This window comes from Taudactylus pleione, unplaced genomic scaffold (genome assembly GCF_031769625.1).
Source record: "Taudactylus pleione unplaced genomic scaffold, aTauple2 ptg000148l, whole genome shotgun sequence".
Classification (NCBI taxonomy): domain Eukaryota; kingdom Metazoa; phylum Chordata; class Amphibia; order Anura; family Myobatrachidae; genus Taudactylus; species Taudactylus pleione.
The window spans coordinates 47,486-66,981 of NW_028284550.1; the positions used below are offsets into that span (position 1 = coordinate 47,486).

The window sequence follows — 19,496 nt, forward strand, 5'->3', positions numbered from 1 at the left end:
CTGTGGGTGGTCACCCACAGCTATGCGAGCAGCCAGGAGGCCACTCCAAAACAAAAAAAGCCCGGACCTGACTCTGTCAGAGCGTCCGGCTCTGAATCAGGGCCTTTGTGTGGTCTTCAAAATTAAATTTATAAAAGTTGAAAACAAGTAAAACTAAACTCGTTCCTCCTTTTATTCCCTAAATAACAATATTGAACATAATCTAAAATGCTTTTTCCCTAATGTTTGTCTAGATTTCCCTTGATATAAAGGCCCTGATTCAGACCCGCTCGCTGCCGGAGGCAGCTCGCAGGTCTGAAGGGCGTTTTTATTTTTTTTCTGTCCAGCCTCCTGGCCGCTCGCTAAGCTGTGGGTGACCACCCACAGCTTTAGCGGCCGGCCAGGTGATGGTCACGACCATCGGGGCTTGCGACGAGACCCTTGTGGTAGGGTCTCGTCTGCCGCAAGCCCCAGTGAGCTTCTGGCTCTAATAAAGCCGGAAGCTCACCACTGACATCACTCGTGATGTCAGTGGGGCCGCCCCCAAAAGGCAGGCGTTCCTTCGGGAACACCTCCGTTTGGCCAGCCACCTCCCCTGACCCGCCTACGAAACGGGGCGAGCTGTCAACATCGTCAGCCGCCCCTTTTGGATGCGAGCGCCGGAGCGAGTGATTTATTGCTCGCTCCGGGGCTTGCACCGCACTGCCCAGCCATCGACCCGCTTTCAAGCGCATAGTGCTTGCGAACGGGTCTGAATCAAGCCCTAAGATTAAAATCAAATATAATCATTCCAATATGCTTCTGAAAAATCTGCTTGGTAGAGAAAAAAAACTCTTAGTTATTCCTGATAAAGCTGACACACATTTAGAATGTGAAAAATAGGTCTGGTCATTGAGGTACAAAATACCTCTAGTCATTGTTCATTTGCTAAGCTTCGAATGACAGCAGGAATTGTAATGTTTGCATGAAGAGGTGTCGTACCGGCAGAGCCGCGCTTCGATCTCTTGTAACCACGCTAAGCTGTGCGGTGTATACGTTCCAGACTTTGCACCCAGGGAAGCTGAACATGTGCACTGGGCAGCTATCACAGCTGAGTGGTATTAGCAATGCATTCCTCTACACGACAGGCCAAATGGCACAGTTAATACCCGGAGCCAGTGAGAACGGCCGAGAGACAGATGGCAGCTAGGCTGCCAGATCAGCCATTGAAAACGGGACTCGCAGGAAATGTACAAGCTGCTGTTCTCTACTGCAAATACTTCACTATGATTACATATAATACTGATTTAGCACGGATCGCAGCTCCGTAATCACACGCAGTGCTGCTGCGCAAATATGCTAATGTCTGCCAGCAAAGAGAAACCCACTACCGCTCTCTTACATCCGTAATACCTCGCAGTCCTGCGTACACATCGGTAACATCGAGGGACATCGGACCGTCACGCACATTTACAGCAGCTCTGACCTGTCTCAGGAATTGCACGTCTCGTCACACGCAGTGGGTACTCAGGCTGCGCATTCGCTGTGGCTAATTTATGCACGCCCATGCAACGGCGTTCAAACAGACAGGCGCTCCTGCTTTACTCCGACCACACCCCCGTCATCTGTCCACAGAGGCGGTAATGTGAAAAACAGCGTGGACATAAATGCGGTGAAATAGCGCAGACATTCACGCACATCTTCTCAGAGCATGGTCCCTACGTCTGTGATCTACCCGACATCCGCGCACATCTTCTCAGAGCATGGTCCCTACGTCTGCGATCTACCCGACATCCGCGCACATCTTCTCAGAGAATGGTCCCTACGTCTGCGATCTGCCCGACATCCGCGCACATCTTCTCAGAGCATGGTCCCTACGTCTGTGATCTACCCGACATCCGCGCACATCTTCTCAGAGCATAGTCCCTACGTCTGTGATCTGCCTGACATCCGCGCACATCTTCTCAGAGCATGGTCCCTACGTCTGCGATCTGCCCGACATCCGCGCACATCTTCTCAGAGCATGGTCCCTACATCTGCGATCTACCCGACATCCGCGCACATCTTCTCAGAGCATGGTCCCTACGTCTGCGATCTACCCGACATCCGCGCACATCTTCTCAGAGCATGGTCCCTACGTCTGCGATCTGCCCGACATCCGCGCACATCTTCTCAGAGCATGGTCCCTACGTTTGTGATCTGTCCGACATCTGCGCACATCTTCTCAGAGCATGGTCCCTACGTCTGTGATCTGTCCGACATCCGCGCACATCTTCTCAGAGCATGGTCCCTATGTCTGTGATCTGCCCGACATCCGCGCACATCTTCTCAGAGCATGGTCCCTACGTCTGTGATCTGTCCGACATCCGCGCACATCTTCTCAGAGCATAGTCCCTACGTCTGTGATCTGCCCGACATCCGCGCACATCTTCTCAGAGCATGGTCCCTACGTCTGCGATCTACCCGACATCCGCGCACATCTTCTCAGAGAATGGTCCCTACGTCTGCGATCTGCCCGACATCCGCGCACATCTTCTCAGAGCATGGTCCCTACGTCTGTGATCTGCCTGACATCCGCGCACATCTTCTCAGAGCATGGTCCCTACGTCTGCGATCTGCCCGACATCCGCTCACATCTTCTCAGAGCATGGTCCCTACGTCTGCGTTCTGCCCGACATCCGCGCACATCTTCTCAGAGCATGGTCCCTACGTCTGCGATCTACCCGACATCCGCGCACATCTTCTCAGAGCATGGTCCCTACGTCTGCGATCTGCCCGACATCCGCGCACATCTTCTCAGAGCATGGTCCCTACGTCTGTGATCTGTCCGACATCTGCGCACATCTTCTCAGAGCATGGTCCCTACGTCTGTGATCTGTCTGACATCCGCGCACATCTTCTCAGAGCATAGTCCCTGCGTCTGTGATCTGCCCGACATCCGCGCACATCTTCTCAGAGCATGGTCCCTACGTCTGTGATCTGCCCGACATCCGCGCACATCTTCTCAGAGCATAGTCCCTACGTCTGTGATCTGCCCGACATCCGCTCACATCTTCTCAGAGCATGGTCCCTATGTCTGTGATCTGACCGACATCCGCGCACATCTTCTCAGAGCATGGTCCCTACGTCTGTGATCTGCCCGACATCCGTGCACATCTTCTCAGAGCATGGTCCCTACGTCTGCGATCTGCCCGAATCCGCACACATCTTCTCAGAGCATGGTCCCTACGTCTGTGATCTGTCTGACATCCGCGCACATCTTCTCAGAGCATGGTCCCTACGTCTGTGATCTGTCCGACATCCGCGCACATCTTCTCAGAGCATGGTCCCTACGTCTGTGATCTGCCCGACATCCGCGCACATCTTCTCAGAGCATGGTCCCTACGTCTGTGATCTGTCCGACATCCGCGCACATCTTCTCAGAGCATAGTCCCTACGTCTGTGATCTGCCCGACATCTGCGCACATCTTCTCAGAGCATGGTCCCTACGTCTGCGATCTACCCGACATCCGCGCACATCTTCTCAGAGAATGGTCCCTACGTCTGCGATCTGCCCGACATCCGCGCACATCTTCTCAGAGCATGGTCCCTACGTCTGTGATCTGCCCGACATCCGCGCACATCTTCTCAGAGCATGGTCCCTACGTCTGTGATCTGTCCGACATCTGCGCACATCTTCTCAGAGCATGGTCCCTACGTCTGTGATCTGTCCGACATCCGCGCACATCTTCTCAGAGCATAGTCCCTGCGTCTGTGATCTGCCCGACATCCGCGCACATCTTCTCAGAGCATGGTCCCTACGTCTGTGATCTGCCCGACATCCGCGCACATCTTCTCAGAGCATAGTCCCTACGTCTGTGATCTGCCCGACATCCGCTCACATCTTCTCAGAGCATGGTCCCTATGTCTGTGATCTGACCGACATCCGCGCACATCTTCTCAGAGCATGGTCCCTACGTCTGTGATCTGCCCGACATCCGTGCACATCTTCTCAGAGCATGGTCCCTACGTCTGCGATCTGCCCGAATCCGCGCACATCTTCTCAGAGCATGGTCCCTACGTCTGTGATCTGTCTGACATCCGCGCACATCTTCTCAGAGCATAGTCCCTACGTCTGTGATCTGCCCGACATCCGCGCACAGCTTCTCAGAGCATGGTCCCTACGTCTGTGATCTGCCCGACATCCGCGCACATCTTCTCAGAGCATGGTCCCTACGTCTGTGATCTGCCCAACATCTGCGCACATCTTCTCAGAGCATGGTCCCTACGTCTGTGATCTGCCCGACATCCGCTCACATCTTCTCAGAGCATGGTCCCTACGTCTGTGATCTGCGCCACATCCGCTCGCATCTTCTCAGAGCATGATCCCTACGTCTGTGATCTGTCCGACATCCGCGCACATCTTCTCAGAGCATGGTCCCTACGTCTGCGATTTTTCCGACATCTGCGCACATCTGCGCTTGTGCAAGCCCCGAAGCGAGTGAGAAATTCACTCGCCCTGGGGCTCGCTACAAACGGGGCGGCTGTCGATGTTGATTGACAGCTCGCCCCGTTTTGTAGGCAGGGAGGGGGGTGGCTGGTCAAACGGAGGCGTTCCTGAAGGAACGCCTGCCATTTGTGGGCGGCCCTACTAACATCATTCGTGATGACAGTAGTGAGCTTCCTGCTCTATTTGAGCAGGAAGCTCACTGGGGCTTGCGGCAGACGAGACCCTCCACATGGGTCTTGTCGCGATAATCGCGACCATCACCTGGCCGATCGCAAAAGCTGTGGGTGGTCGCCGGGTTAAAAAAAAAGCGTCCGCTCTGATTCAGAGCGAGCGGTCGCTTTTTGTGAGCGCCTCTGAATGAGGCCCATAGTGCCCCTGATTCACATAGTGTTCCTTATTCATGTTATGACACACAATAGTGCCCTTTTTACACAATGCCCACATTAGTGCCCCTTATGCACAATGTCCACAGTAGTAGTGCCCTTTATACAATGCCACAGCAGTAGTGCCCCTTACACAATACCCACAGCAGTAGTGCCCCTTATGCAATGCCCCCAGTAGTGGTGCCCTTTATGCAGTGCCCACAGTAGTGGTGCCCTTTATGCAGTGCCCCCATTAGTAGTGCCCCCAGTATTAATGCCCCTTATGCAGTGCCCCCTATGCAATGCCCCCAGTAGTAATGCCCTCACTAGTAGTGCCCTCAGTAGTAATGCCCCCTGTAGTAGTGCCCCAAGTGGTAATGCCCCATTAGTAGCAAACCCAGTGATAGTGCCCCCATTAGTAGTGCCCCCAGTGGTAGTGCCCCTTACACAAAAAAAAATACAAACGCAATACTTACAATAAGCCCCGCTCCTGCGTCCGCTGTCGTCTGGTCCAACCGCTCCTTAGAACTATGGGAGAGACCTCTCCCATAGTGCCCGTGGAGGGAGCCGGAAGCCAGAGCTGCGGGGAAGGAGGCGGGCGCCCGCTGGTAACAAAATCTCAGCGGGCATCCGGCAAATTGATTTTCCTATGGCACCGGGCTGAGTGCTGACTGGCCAGGTAAAGTGGGCCAGAGGAGGCGGAACTGGTTGCGCCTCCAAATGGAACTGACGGAACTCCGTTCCGCCCCACTGTAACCCCTGCTGGGCATTTAGGATTAGTATTTTTGTGGCAGTGGAACTTGTATAAAGTCACAGATTAAGCACAGCGATGTGTGTCAGGGTGCATGGCGCCGCTCACTCCTATCTTTTGCTTTTTTCCCTAGGTTAGCGTTTGAGTGGCACCAGGGCCGGTGCAAGGTTTCTTGGCACCCTAGGCATTTCTTCAGCCTTACGCCCCCTGCCCCCACCCTTGATAGCTACACAAGCCCGTATACAGTGCCCCCAGTAGTGGTCCCCCCTATGCAGTGCCCCCAATATAGTGCCCCTTATACAGTGCCCTCAGTAGTAGTCCCCTACCTATGCAGTGCCCCTTATATAGTGACCATCCCTATGCAGTGCCCCCAGTAGTGGTCCCCCCGATGCAGTGCTCCCAGTAGTAGTCTCCTCCCCAGCAGTGCCCATTAGTAATCCTCCCAGTAGCAGCCCTCCCTATGCAGTGCCCCATTAGTAATCCTCCCAGTAGCAGCCCTCCCTATGCAGTGCCCCCAGTAATGGTCCCACCAGTGCAGTGCCTACAGTAGCAGTGCCCCTAGCAGTAGCCCCCCCAGCAGTGCCCTCAGCAGTAATCCCCCCCTATGTAGTGCCCCCAGTAGTAGTCCCCCCAGCAGTGACCCTAGTAGCAGTCTGCCCCTGCAATGCCCCCAGTAGCAGTCCACCCCAACAGTACCCCTAGTATTAATCCCCCTCTATGCAGTGCCCCCAGTAGTCCCCCCAGCAGTGCTCCTAGTAGTCCTCCCAGCAGTGCCCCTAGTAGTACCCCCATCAGTGCCCCCAACAGTGCCCCTAGTAGTACCCCCATCAGTGCCCCTAGTAGTACCCCTATTAGTGCCCCTAGTATTACCCCCATTAGTGCCCCCGTCAGTGCCCCTAGTAGTGCCCCAAACAGTGCCCCTAGTAGTACCCCCGCAGTGCCCTTAGTAGTACCCCCATCAGTGCCCCTAGTAGTACCCCAGCAGTAGTCCGTCCCCCCTGCCAGACACACACACGCACATGAAAAAAAAAAACCCTCCACTTACCTAAATCCTAGCTCTGGCATGCGTCCTCCCAGGCCGGCCTGCTCTGCATGATGGGAGAGACGTCATGACGTCTCTCCCATCACCCACTGCGGGAGCCGGAAGCCCGGCTCCGGCATTGGGCGCAGCAGCCGATGAGAGTCTGTCTGACTCTCACCGGCTGCTAAAACAAACACACAGCAGACGCCGCTATTTCTGCACAAAAATCAGGATACCGGCATCGGAATCCCGACAGCCAGTATCCCGATCGTAAGAGACCGGAGGCAGGTTAAATATGAGCTGCGGCGGGGGGTTTAGGCACATCCTGGGGGGACTTAGGATTAGGCACCCCCCAGGGAGGGAGAGGGGGGTTAACGTTAGGCACCACCGGGGGGAGGTTAGGGTTAGGCACCCCCTAGTTAGGGTTAGGGTGCGGGAATGGGGGGTTAGGTTTAGGCAACCCAGGGGGGACTTAGGGTTAGGCACCACCCCAGGTGTTTTAGGGTTAGGCACCACCAAGGGAGGGGGGGGAGGGGGAGAGGGTTAAGAAACGTATCTTCCTTCGTCTAGATCTCCTCCTGTCGGGCTTCCGCAGTCGGAATTTGAGCCGCCAGTATTTCAATCCCATTCCAGAACGCATGGTGCAGATAAATGGCTTAATCTGTGGCACCGCAATCTTGGGAATAGTGTGGACACAAATGTAGGCACACCTCTAGTTTGCAGAGACATCTGAGAGCAGAGAGTAGTCCTACATGCTGAAGTGCGGTGGGTGGGCCATCTAGATGGACCTGGAGGGCAACACCGTCATAGAGAGTGTATTCTCTGTGCTTCATAAATGAGGACCAGAGACGTCCAGCTACAACACTTTCCAAAAGAACCCACCTAACGTATACAGAAGTGAAACGAGATTGTAGCTTGCTGTTGTACTTGGTAGGTTACTTTTATGAAGTTACAGATACATTATACCAAGACCGTTAAAGGATTTCACACTTGTGTTATAAGTTCACTACAGAGACCAACGGCGCTGAAATCCACGTACTACTGACGTCCGCCTTTGCCAATCTCAACTAGTCCTTCTTGAGCATCAAGAGGTGCTTGAGGAAGATCTGGGCAATCAGCCAGTCACCACTATAAAGTAAACTCGGATGTCTGCCAGCTTGGGGAAAGTGGGTGGCACTGGGCGTCTGTAGCTAAAACTGCCAAGTTGCTGACCAGGCACTGGTGCTGGAAATTTAACCAGTAAACTGAGAAGGTGTCAGGAGACAGGGGCATCCCCTCTGTGGTTTCGTCTTTCGCTTGTGGCAATGATATAACTCTGTGGTCAAACCAAACTACACGAGAATGACAAATCTGCAATACTATCGGAGCAGCGGTAACACGCGTACTCAGCTTGTATTGTCAGTACTGATTATTTAGCAGTGTACTCACTGTTACTGACATGGATTACAGCGCTGATAGTAGCTGGTTGTGTACAATGAAAACACTAGTGTTTTTCTCTTATCCACTCAAATGCAGACAAGTCGCAACCATTGAGGGGACATGTCACATTCTGTGTCTGCGATTCCATACGCAGTCATTAAAGCTCCAGCATCTTAGTTCCATTGTCCATTCTGCACGTCCTTAGGGAAGTCCCATGATCGTCCGATGGTTGTGTCCTTCTACGCAAGCGGCAGATTTGTAAGCTGCCAGTGGGTGTCTCAACGCAAACCCGGCAGCTGCGATAGTTGAATTTTTTGCACAGCTGCCGAATCCAAAGACGCAGTCTTCGACGGGATTTGCAACCGTCAGTGAATCAGGCCCTTCGTACACAGGGCCTGATTTTTTACGGATCGCAACTGCGAATGCAATAGCGATTACGCACGCAGTTCAACTGGGATGGTATGCAAATCCAGTGCGATCGCTACGCCACAGCTGCACTACATAAGGACGCCCACTTTACCTTACACACATCCGTAATGTTTAGCAAGACTGCGAAACCATCGTTACAATGGAGTATCATCGCAGCCTCTCGCACCCTTACACAGGCTCTGACTTTACTCAGAAACTGGTAACTTCAGCGCACGCTATCAGGCATCGCAGTGGATAATTTATGCACGCCCCTGCAACGGCATTCAAACGCACTGGCACGCCTGCGTTTCCCTGATCACTCCCTCGCACCACCCACAAGTGGCTATGGGTCTGCGCAGTACACGAAAATCGGCTGATTGCGTGCCTATTAGCAGTTGCGTTCCTTGCTGAATCAGGCCCACAGTCTCATAGGGGGACGCTTGAAAATGCACGGGATACCCTATGTACGGGATTTGTGCACACTGCACGTCTTCCATACATTGCGCCAGAACGATCGCTCATAAATGTGAATTGACGTCAAAGTGTAATAATATACAAAATGGAGCCGATGCAGAGCTGGAAGCAAATCCGGTGAAATTTGCTCAGAAGAAACACATACGGAAAAATTTTGCATTTTCGCCCGTAGGCAGAGCTTTATGCGTCCGGAGATGCTTTCGCTACTGCGTGCGTAATATATGTCCCTGGTTTATTACAAATCATTGTCAGCATCTGCCCTATACTAGGTGAAAAAATATACTTAGTCCGCATTTGCGTTGCCTTTCTAGAAGTTTGCCTACATGACAACGCCCCTTCCTTTCGCTGTTCAACCTCAGGTCATAAGTGCAGGTAATAAAACGACAAACGCCATTTTCCGTACTTGCGTGCGCCCATTTTTAGAGCATGTGTGATGCAAATTTACACTCAATATGCTCTGAAAATGGACAGAGGTTCAAATCTATTTCAGCCCTAATATGTCTGCAAGAAATCTTATATGAATAAATTATGTTTAATTACATTAATTTATGCCGAGCCCCTAATCCACCCAAACCATGATCCAGTCTGTCTTTGCCAAACCCATTTCTGATGACACCACACCCATTTCTGATGACACCACACCCATTTCTGATGACACCACACCCATTTCTGATGACCACACCCATTTCTGATGACACCACACCCATTTCTGATGACACCACACCCATTTCTGATGACCACACCCATTTCTGATGACACCACACCCATTTCTGATGACAACACCCATTTCTTATGACACCACACCCATTTCTGATGACAACACCCCCATTTCTGATGACACCACACCCCTTTTGATTGTAAAAATCAAAACTATTGGGAGGATTTTCTATATGATAAACAGCAATAGCACATCCCGGTTTAGGGGTCTGTCTGTTCGTTCGGCTAATCCAGTGGTGTCAAACTCGGGCCCTCCAGCTGCAGTGGAACTACACATCCCAGCATGCAGTGCCACAGTTTTGCTATTAGGGCATGCTAAAACTGTGGCAGGGCATGCTGGGATATGTAGTCCCACAAAAGCTGAAGGACCCGAGTTTGACACCACTGGGCTAATCTCTTAAACCGCTGGATGGATTTTGATGGGGTTTTCACTATTCTATACAGCATTGATAGAGGATGGTTTAGATGTTTGAGCCATTCATCTGTGACAAAAGGGAGCTGAGCAGTGATGATTTTAGTGACGCAAGTCACGAAAAAAAAAACTTGCACTGAGCTGCTGTATAGGAGCTGGCCAGGGTGCTGAAACAACAATAGAGCATCTGAAACTGAGCCTTGGAATGAAGCAAGTCACAGCAAAATCTGTTTCGCTGTGGAAGTGACTGACTGACTGCTGCAGGGCCAAGGGCGAAGCTCTGATAGCAATGTGCCATGTTGCTTAGCAGCAGTCTAGAGAGGGGAGGGTGTCAGGGACTGAGCAGGGTCACGTCTGAGACAGACAGAGAATGAGAGACATCCTCCAAAGAACCCATGAAGATGTCCTGATGCAGACACAATAGCCAGGAAGGAACCAGGGGAGGCATAGCTATCAGGAATTAAAAAAACAAACAAAAATTGGAACACCATCAAATGATTTTCACAGTGGGTATGCGATAAATAAGCCTTTATGTGCTTTGGTACCTAATCTTTTCTATGTAATTGTTTATTAATTTTGCATACCAAGTGACCACTGCTTCATCTCAGCTGCAGAATACTAATTGCATGAATAACTCTCATATGGCAGGCAGAAGATGCACCGGTGAGATCTGAATGGACTGGAATGGGTAGACCGACCGTTAGACGATACCTCTCGAGATCTTCAGACAGTGTTCTCTTGAAAACCGTGCTTCTGCTAATCTTCTGGGAGCAAGGTAAGGGCGTTGAAGGCCGGGCGAGAGCTTTTAGCACAGCATCTTTAGTAACTGTACTCAGTTCATGCCGATTAGCTGACAGGGGAGGATGCCCGGCTGCACATATATTAGGAACTTATGGCAGTGCAGACATCTCCAGTTTCCCCTTGCACTACTATGGTGTCCGAGGGAAAACTTGTGATGCTGGTGGGCATGATGTGCTGTTCTGGAATGGAACCTGGCGCCGATTTTCGGCCATTGAGTTCCTTCCAAAAGGGAAAGAGGAGAAGTGGACCAGCGGAGAAGTTGTCCATAGCTACCAATCAGCTTTGAGGTAGCATTTGAGTACATTCCAGAAAACGATATGTAGAAGCTGATAGGTTGCAATGGGAAACTTCTGCACTCATACGGTTTGATACGTCTTCTCTATAGTCTTGTTTCATGCTTGACACATGTCTGGGGGCCAAATGCTCCTTCTCGTGCTCCCTTCGACTTATGTGAGGTAGAGGAAGGCTGATCATCTTCGGCATTGGCGCTGAGAACCAGGGGGTGCACGATATGCTGAAGAGACTCTTCTGCTCCAGGACCGGCCTGGTTGCCGCAGTAATGAATGTGATTTCTACGGTCTCATTAATGACACGTGGGCCATAGGATAAAGTATTAGTCATTTTCATGTCCAGATCAGTAGGAATATGGTGCCATTATACAAAACCCTGAGGTTACGTTCATTCCAGGCTATACAGTGAAAGTTGTCTGGAACTTTTGGACAAATCCTCCTCTTTTGCAGGAGTACAATTTAAGTAGCAATTCAACAAGGGTTCTTCTCAACGCCCCACCTCTCCAATGATCATGGAATCAGCATCAGTCCTCACTGTCACAAATAAAGGCTTTCAATTGCTTATGCATAGCACTCACTGGGCCTGATTCACAGTTGCACAAAAGTTGTCCGCACTGCGCGCATGGAAATTAGCCCATATGCAGACTTGCCCGCATCTAGCTTAATGCCAGAATCTACTGCACATGCGTTAATCTCCAGGAAAATGGCGCCCACACATTATTCCTGAGAACATATTTTCTGTGCATGTGCGAGTCACCGGGGAAATGGCCGCCACTGCCATTTTCCCTGTGATTTCTGCTTCTCTGCAGCGCCGGCCTGGTGCTGCAGAACAGCACTCTGGAGACTGAGGAAAGGTAAGTATAGCTGTATATGGGTGCATGGTGTGCGGTTTGGGTCCCCCTAGGCCCAGGGGCCCGTGTGCGCCACACACCCTGCATCCATTATAGATACGCCCCTGGCTGTGAGCCTCTATCACTGGGTAGGGGTTTGTCCTGGCTCCAAAAAGTTGGAGGCTGTCCTAAAGTAAATAGCTCTTTTAAACTATGTATTTTACCATTCAATACATCCAGCTCAGCAGTAGTAACACCTCTCTCTTCTCTCTACAGTGGATGCGCAGTGTAAAATCATCAAATGTAATACAGACTATGTCGCTGCCATATCAAACACCAGGACCACCAACAAGAACGTCGTGTACTGCAACGCTCTGCGCTCCTACTCTCAGTGCACGCGCAGCACAGCCCGTACCTGCCGCGGAGACTTGGTGTACCACACCGCCGTGCACATCATCGAGGATCGCATGATTCAGTACAACTGCTCCAAGGTGGGGCCCTCGAACTCCCCCCGGAGGCAGCCCCCACAGCCCCTTCCTGATGCCACGGTGAAACAGGCCTGTGACTATGAGAAGATCTTCCATGAGAAGCACGGGACTGTCCCCAAGTACCTACACTGTGCCGTCTTTGGGGATCCGCACGTACGCACTTTCAGTGGCGACTTTCAAACGTGCCAGGTGAACGGCTCCTGGCCTCTCCTGGACAATGAATATCTGTACGTACAGGCCACCAGCACGCCACTCTCTCCTATGTCCAACGCTACGGTAACCAGCAAGGTAAGGGCTGATGAGTTCCGTATGATGGGATAAACAGGATGAACGATGCTGTTGTCATTCACCTGTGTCGTGTTGTGTAAAGGTGCGTAAACACTGGTCGATGAAAATGAAAGATTAAACGATTACGATATCGTAATCGTTTAATCGTTCATTAATCGCTCAGTAATCGTTCTGATCAATGTAAAAAACGACCAGCGATGCGCGCTCCCGCTGGTCCTTTTTGACATTATTCAACTTCAGTACATGCTGCTTGATGTGGACGATGACATTATCGTTCAATCGTTCAGTTTGTACATGTTGTACATGTTGATCGGTTTCAAAATCGTTTGAAAAATCGTTTAAAAATCGTTTGAAAAAAGAAGGTGTACTAGGTTGAAAAAGATCAACGATTGCTCTTGAAAGATCAGCTATATCGTTCAGCAATATCATTCAGGTTGCAGTTCGCCCAGTGTGTACGCCCTTAATGGAGCATACACACAGTCAGATGTGTCAGATGAACGACTGAACGATTTGACCAACGATTTTGCAAACGATTTGAACTATGAATGATTTTTGACTGCATTAAAATTACTGAAATCGTCCAAAACTGACTGCAAACACATCAGATGTCAGATATCGTTATTTGACCATCGGGAACGTGCATCGTTCATCGTTCAGACATGTCAGATATGTCAGATTTTCCTTCAGATATGAACGATTTTTGAAATCGTTATCGTTCAGATCTGAAGAAAAATCTGACCGTGTGTACGCTCCTTAACACTTACAGCACGATGACAGATGCCTATGTGTATGTAGCACAGCAGTGACCATAGACCTAAGAAAGGTACATACAATTCATTAGCTACATAATCAAAGGGCTAAATAATCGATATATGGCTTTAGCAACTTGGTTTTTAATGGATACATTGTGGCAAGCTACACTTGGATGAATAATGCCAGGTACACACTGGGGCCATGTTGTTCCGATTTGGCCAAATCGTAATGACATATCGTGCATATCATGCAGTGTGCATGCACGATATGCGCGCTCCCGCGGTTGCAGGTGTCAGGCGGCACATCGATACCTGACGATATCACATGCGGTGCCATGCATGTTAATGAAGGACAGAACGAGTGATCGCTGCAGCGTGTACCGGCAATCATGCGTTGTCCAAGGTCTCCACAAGCGTGTACCCACCTCAAGGTCATTTTAAAGAACCAGAATCATGATATTACAGTGCCCTGAAAAGTGGTTGTTGAAATTTGTTGACCAAAACTGTGAACATTATTTGGAGGACTGGTCTATGAGTGTAGACGGTTTGATGACTGGAGTCAGAATGACATCATTATTGCAATCAGAGCAGCGAGATAAAGACATCGGACCTGATTCACACTTGAAAGTGGGAAACAATCTACAACAGCATTATATTACAATCGGAACATATCACAATAGGAATATTACGATACCCTTTTCCAACATTTGCATCAATTGTTGGTTTTCCCCCCTCTGATGCTAATCATTGTATATTTGGGAATAAGGCTCATACAGAACCTCCTGGGACAGTCTCAGGACTACCCGCAGAGATCTGGGATATGTGCCGGCTCAGTATATAGTGTAATAGTGGTCACTTCTGTGATAATGGAGCAGAAGGGCAAAATTTACTAAGCGGCGGTTTCTAAACCCCGACAGTTTGATGGCGGTTTGACTGCAGGTTCTAAACTCCGGGGTTTGTCGTCAATTTCTAAATGACAGCTCTGTTCTATTCTAAAATTTGTTTTGACGGTGGTTTTGCAGCGGTTTCACCTTAGTAAATCTGCGGATAGCCAAACCGCCACCAAACCGCCGGGGTTTAGAACCCGCCGCTTAGTAAATTTTGCCCATTGTGGCATAACTGGGGCCTTTTAGCAACTGCACATACGTCAGAGTCTGTATACGCAGCTTTGAGCAGTTGTATGGATCTCCGCCACACCTTGTACTCATAGACCCCTCCGCACACACCCTCACATCGCTCTAAACCGCGTCATCGTGGCCCCTCCCCTTGCTTCACAATGTAAGTAATCTCTGTATTGTGTAGCGGGGCCACGATGATACAATGCTGCGTCAAATCTTTGCTACGCTCCCCTTATGCCACGCTCCCCGTCCTGGCTGCCCCCTCCTTATGCCACGCCCCCCGTCCTGGCTGCCCCCTCCTTATGCCACGCCCCCCGTCCTGGCTTCCCACTCCTGGAGGGCGCAGCCAAAATGTCGGCAAGTATGCTTTGGCACGCCCTTAGATCCATGCGCTCTGCTGCGCAGCATGAGCAGTGCGAAAACACGCAAGAACCATCCGCAAAACTGACTTGTGTTAAACCCTGCAGCAGCCACATAATATGATCAATGTTGGGTTATGTTCTTTGGTAAAGTTGGCCTTTGCTGGCACATTGTGGGCACTGCTGGCAGTGGCAAAGTATTGCTGTCATAAATGGCTGAGCTGCTGGTGCATCCTGGGGCGTTACTGGGATAATAAGGGACTGTTAGCATAATGGTCCAATGCTAGTATAATAAGGGCATAGGCGTGCACTGTAATAAGCAAAGGAAATAGATGTACGTATTGTCTAGTATACCTGTATTTTAGATGTTTATATACTCGTACTGAGCTTTCTAAATTGAGGTGTGTAGACACAGTGGCCCCATTAATGTAGAGCGATGGATGCCCACCACAAATGGCCATGGTTTTTCACTGCTGCAAAGTGCACACAATGGACATAGCAACGATCTTCCACTAGGGGGCCTAATAAGCGGGGAGAGTAAAGGTGCATATCCACTGCACGAGAGTGGAACGACTGTACGATTACAACATTGTAATCGTTCACCATCCTGTGCAGTGGATAATGGCCCTGATTCAGACCCGCTCGCAGGTCTGAAGGGCGTTTTTTTTTTCTTGTCCGGCCCTCTGGCCGCTTGCTAAGCTGTGGACGACCGCCTACAGCTTTTGCGAGCGGCCAGGTGATGGTCGCGATGGTTGCGACCATCGGCCTTGCGACGAGACCCTTGTGGTAGGGTCTCGTCTGCCGCAAGCCCCAGTGAGCTTCCTGCTCTAATAGAGCAGGAAGCTCACTACTGACATCACGAGATGATGTCAGTAGGGCCGCCCCCAAACGGCAGGCGTTCCTTCGGGAACGCCACCGTTTGGCAAGCCACCCCCTGATCCGCCTACAAAACAGGGCGAGCTGTCGATCCATAACGATAGCCGCCCCGTTTGTAGCGAGCCCCGGAGCGAGGGCACGCGCAGTGCGCATGCCGCGCGTGCGCACTGCCCAGTCATCGACCCGCTTGCGAGCGATATGCGCTTGCGAGCGGGTCTGAATCAGGCCCAATGTGCCCACACTGAACGATATGTCATTCAGTGCAGACACCCTCCCTCATCCCCGAACATGCACAACCTGACGATCTCGCCAGGTTGGCCTGCATGTTCAGGCGATGACAAATGCCCACGACGACCAGCGGAAACACACATCGCTGGTCGTTGCCGGCATTTCACTGCACGATTAACGAACGATTGAACGATAAAAATGTCGTAATCGTTCAGTCGCTAATTTTTCTTGTGTAGTGGATACGCGCCTTAACTTTTCTGACATCTGTTTAATATAAATATACTTTGAGGATTTGCAATATATCTGTCAGTAATATATATATATATATATATATATATATATACTTGTGCAATAGTCCAGCACTCACAACAATCCAAGTCAGTATGTGCTCAGGTGCCTCCTACTAAAGAAGAATACGCAGAACGAAAAATAGTGGCACTCTGAGACTTAGCAGCAGTTAGAAAAAGGACATCGTTTTATTCCAAAGTCAGGAACATCGACCAACGTTTCGGGGCCACAGCGCCCCTTTGTCAAGGTAAGTTCACTTACCTTGACAAAGGGGCGCTGTGGCCCCGAAACGTTGGTCGATGTTCCTGACTTTGGAATAAAACGATGTCCTTTTTCTAACTGCTGCTAAGTCTCAGAGTGCCACTATTTTTCGTTCTGTATATATATATATATATATATATATATATATATATATATATAGTTTGACTAAAGCGTAGGTTAGCAATGTAGGGAAAATTGCTAGTATTTTGCTTTGCCCATATGATCCATAGAGAATATATATCATGTTAAGTTTTACTTTAGTAATGTCCTATAAATTAGAGCATTCTCAGAGAAGCCCACAGGGAACTCTATAACAAAAAGAAATGGAACAATGATTTCCTGTTATGAACACTGGACTTAAAGAGATGACCTCACTTTCTCACTCTGCTTAACTTGTTTTCACAGCTAACAATTATTTTCAAGGACATGAAGCAATGCATTGACCAGAGGATTTACCAGGCGGAGGTGGGCAACATGCCAGCAGCATTTGACGATGGCTCGGTGGACGGCGGCAAGAGAGCAGGTGGGAGCAGCTTGACTATCCACGAGAGAGAGCCTGGGAAGTACATAGAGATCCAGGCCGCTTACATTGGTACCACCATCCGGGTGCGACAGTTGGAAGGGCAGCTGTCGTTCTCCCTGCGTATGTCGGAGGAGATCTCCCAAGCCTTCCAGGAGGAGCAGGACCTGCAGCTCTGTGTGAGCGGCTGCCCGTCCGGCCAGCGGATTTCTAGAACTACAGACCTCCGCAGGACGGCCTCTCTGAGCATGGAGACGGTCAGGTCGCTGTGCAAGGAGAAATTGTCCATAGAAGACGTGTATTTTCAGGCTTGTGTGTTTGACTTGATGGTTTCAGGGAACGCAAATTTGACGGACGCGGCTTACTATGCTTTGGAAGATGGCAGAGATTTCCATCCTGAGCCTGGAACGTTACATATATTCAGTAGAGGGGATAATGGACCCCATTTATCTTTCTCTATCTCTCTTTTACTACTCCTCAGGACTGTTATTTGCTATACTGTGCAGGTTGTTTGAGTTTTGCAGAAGGACCCGCAGGAAATATGAATGTGAACATACGTTTTGTATATGGTGGGCCTTTACAGGCAAGACACTTCACCAACCTACTGTGACACCTTGTTTTAAGCTGTTGTAACCTCCTGCAATATATTTATTTATGGACATGGCTATATAATTATATACAGACATGTCTAATATAGCTAGTCTAACTCTAAGATTCTCAGTAGCACATTGAATCAGACTTGCCTCCCAATTATCAGAGGGTAGCCACTGACTCCTGCGACACAAATATCAGAGGGTATCCACTGACTCCTGGGACACAAGTATCAGAGAGTATCCACTGACTCCTGCGACACTAGTTCATACTCACGCATTTCGCCCACTTCCTAGTGAAATGAGTGGGATGGCAGTGAGGGTGGTGGGATGACTGAAGAAAATGTAGGTAAATATGCATTGAATGAGTCAGCGTTTAAGGCAATAGTGGCACTTAACAAATGAATCGCACGTCGAGGTTTCAACTAGGGTAGGTCGATGTGGGGATTGTTTTTAAGGTTCATTACTGAATTGAGGAAGTATGTTGAGTCATCCATTGTTGTTATCAACATTGTGGGTAATCTTGCCACTATAATGGGTATTCATTGCTTCTTTGGCACCATCACAGCATTAGGTATTAGTTTAGCAAGTACAGCACGGTGACACTGGCCACCGATAATGCACCTTATCGAAAGAGAACATTCTATTGACTGGTGAATGGCACCAAAACTCTCCTTCCCTCAAAGGTCAGTAATGCAGGTTGTTTTAATATCTTAATGTTAAAGCACTTATATTACCACTAAACTTTAATATCATAATTTGCAGAGAGAAAAAGTTGTGCAAAATGCTGTGTTCATTTTGCATTTAATAGCATAATAAATATATACTGTGAAAGAATATGGGTTTAGGGAGGAAAGGTGGCCCTGGATATTTATTGAGGGTGCTACCATTTCCTTACTTCTGCTGCTGGACAAGGATTTCAAAGTGTATCTGCCATTTGCACACACTGGGTGGCGCTATTTCTTGGCTGTCCACACGAGAGGTAGAGAAAATAAAGACCTGAGTCTGCTCTTCAGCGACCCCGAGAGGAGGAACTGTGTAATGCATCTGTAATAATACTTGTTATTTTTTAAGATGTGGTCAAAAAGTTCCCTTGTTTTCATTTTGTCAGCCTGTGTCTTGTGACAGACATCTTGAATGTAGGAGATCCCAACAAAACTGGAACTGTGCAGCTCTGACTAAAGACTGGTCCTCTGTATCAGGAGATGGAATCAGAGAAGGCAGTGTCAGTGACTGTAATAAAGCAGCTACAAAACTTTTACAAAGATGTGCCTTTGTCAAGTAATATATACTTGTACCACTAGGTGGCAGCAATGCCTAGGTAGTCTCATTACAACTGGTAAAAGTACCACTGTAAATAAGTAAAATGTCTAGAAATATTTAATATATTGAAATAGAATAAAAGGAGTTATATTTTTTTGAGATGTGTTTTATATATTGACTGACAAGAGAAAATTAGTTTTATAAAACATATATATATATATATATATATATATATATATATATATATATATATAATTTCAATCTATTTTTTTTTTAAACACTAGCATCATGTTACTTTGTGTTGTCTTGTAAATAATCTAGCAAATATTTAAAGCAGAATATATATTGCAAATATTCCTATGTTTCGTGTGTTCTTTGGACTTCATCATTTCAGTTCCTTATGGACGTCACTGTTAAAGCTGCAATCCCACTTCACAATAACTTTGTTCCCTCTGCAAATTTGCTCTGTGAAACACTAATGCTAGATGCTAGGTACACACTGGGCGATGTTCACTGGGACGATATGTCGGCCC

General features: G+C 49.1%; 1 protein-coding gene across 2 annotated transcripts in view; it reads left to right on the forward strand.

Moving 5' to 3' along the window:
* HJV (hemojuvelin BMP co-receptor) overlaps window positions 1-19,145 on the forward strand; it is a 42,536-nt gene extending 23,391 nt beyond the window's left edge. For both annotated transcript variants that reach the window (XM_088474158.1, XM_088474159.1), the window contains 3 exons: window positions 10,660-10,786; window positions 12,209-12,708; window positions 16,996-19,145. In XM_088474158.1, the coding sequence (XP_088330284.1) occupies window positions 10,660-10,786; window positions 12,209-12,708; window positions 16,996-17,625 (1,257 nt within the window). In that variant the 3' untranslated portion in view covers window positions 17,626-19,145. The remainder of the gene's footprint in view (window positions 1-10,659; window positions 10,787-12,208; window positions 12,709-16,995) is intronic.
* The last annotated feature ends 351 nt before the right edge of the window (window positions 19,146-19,496 follow it).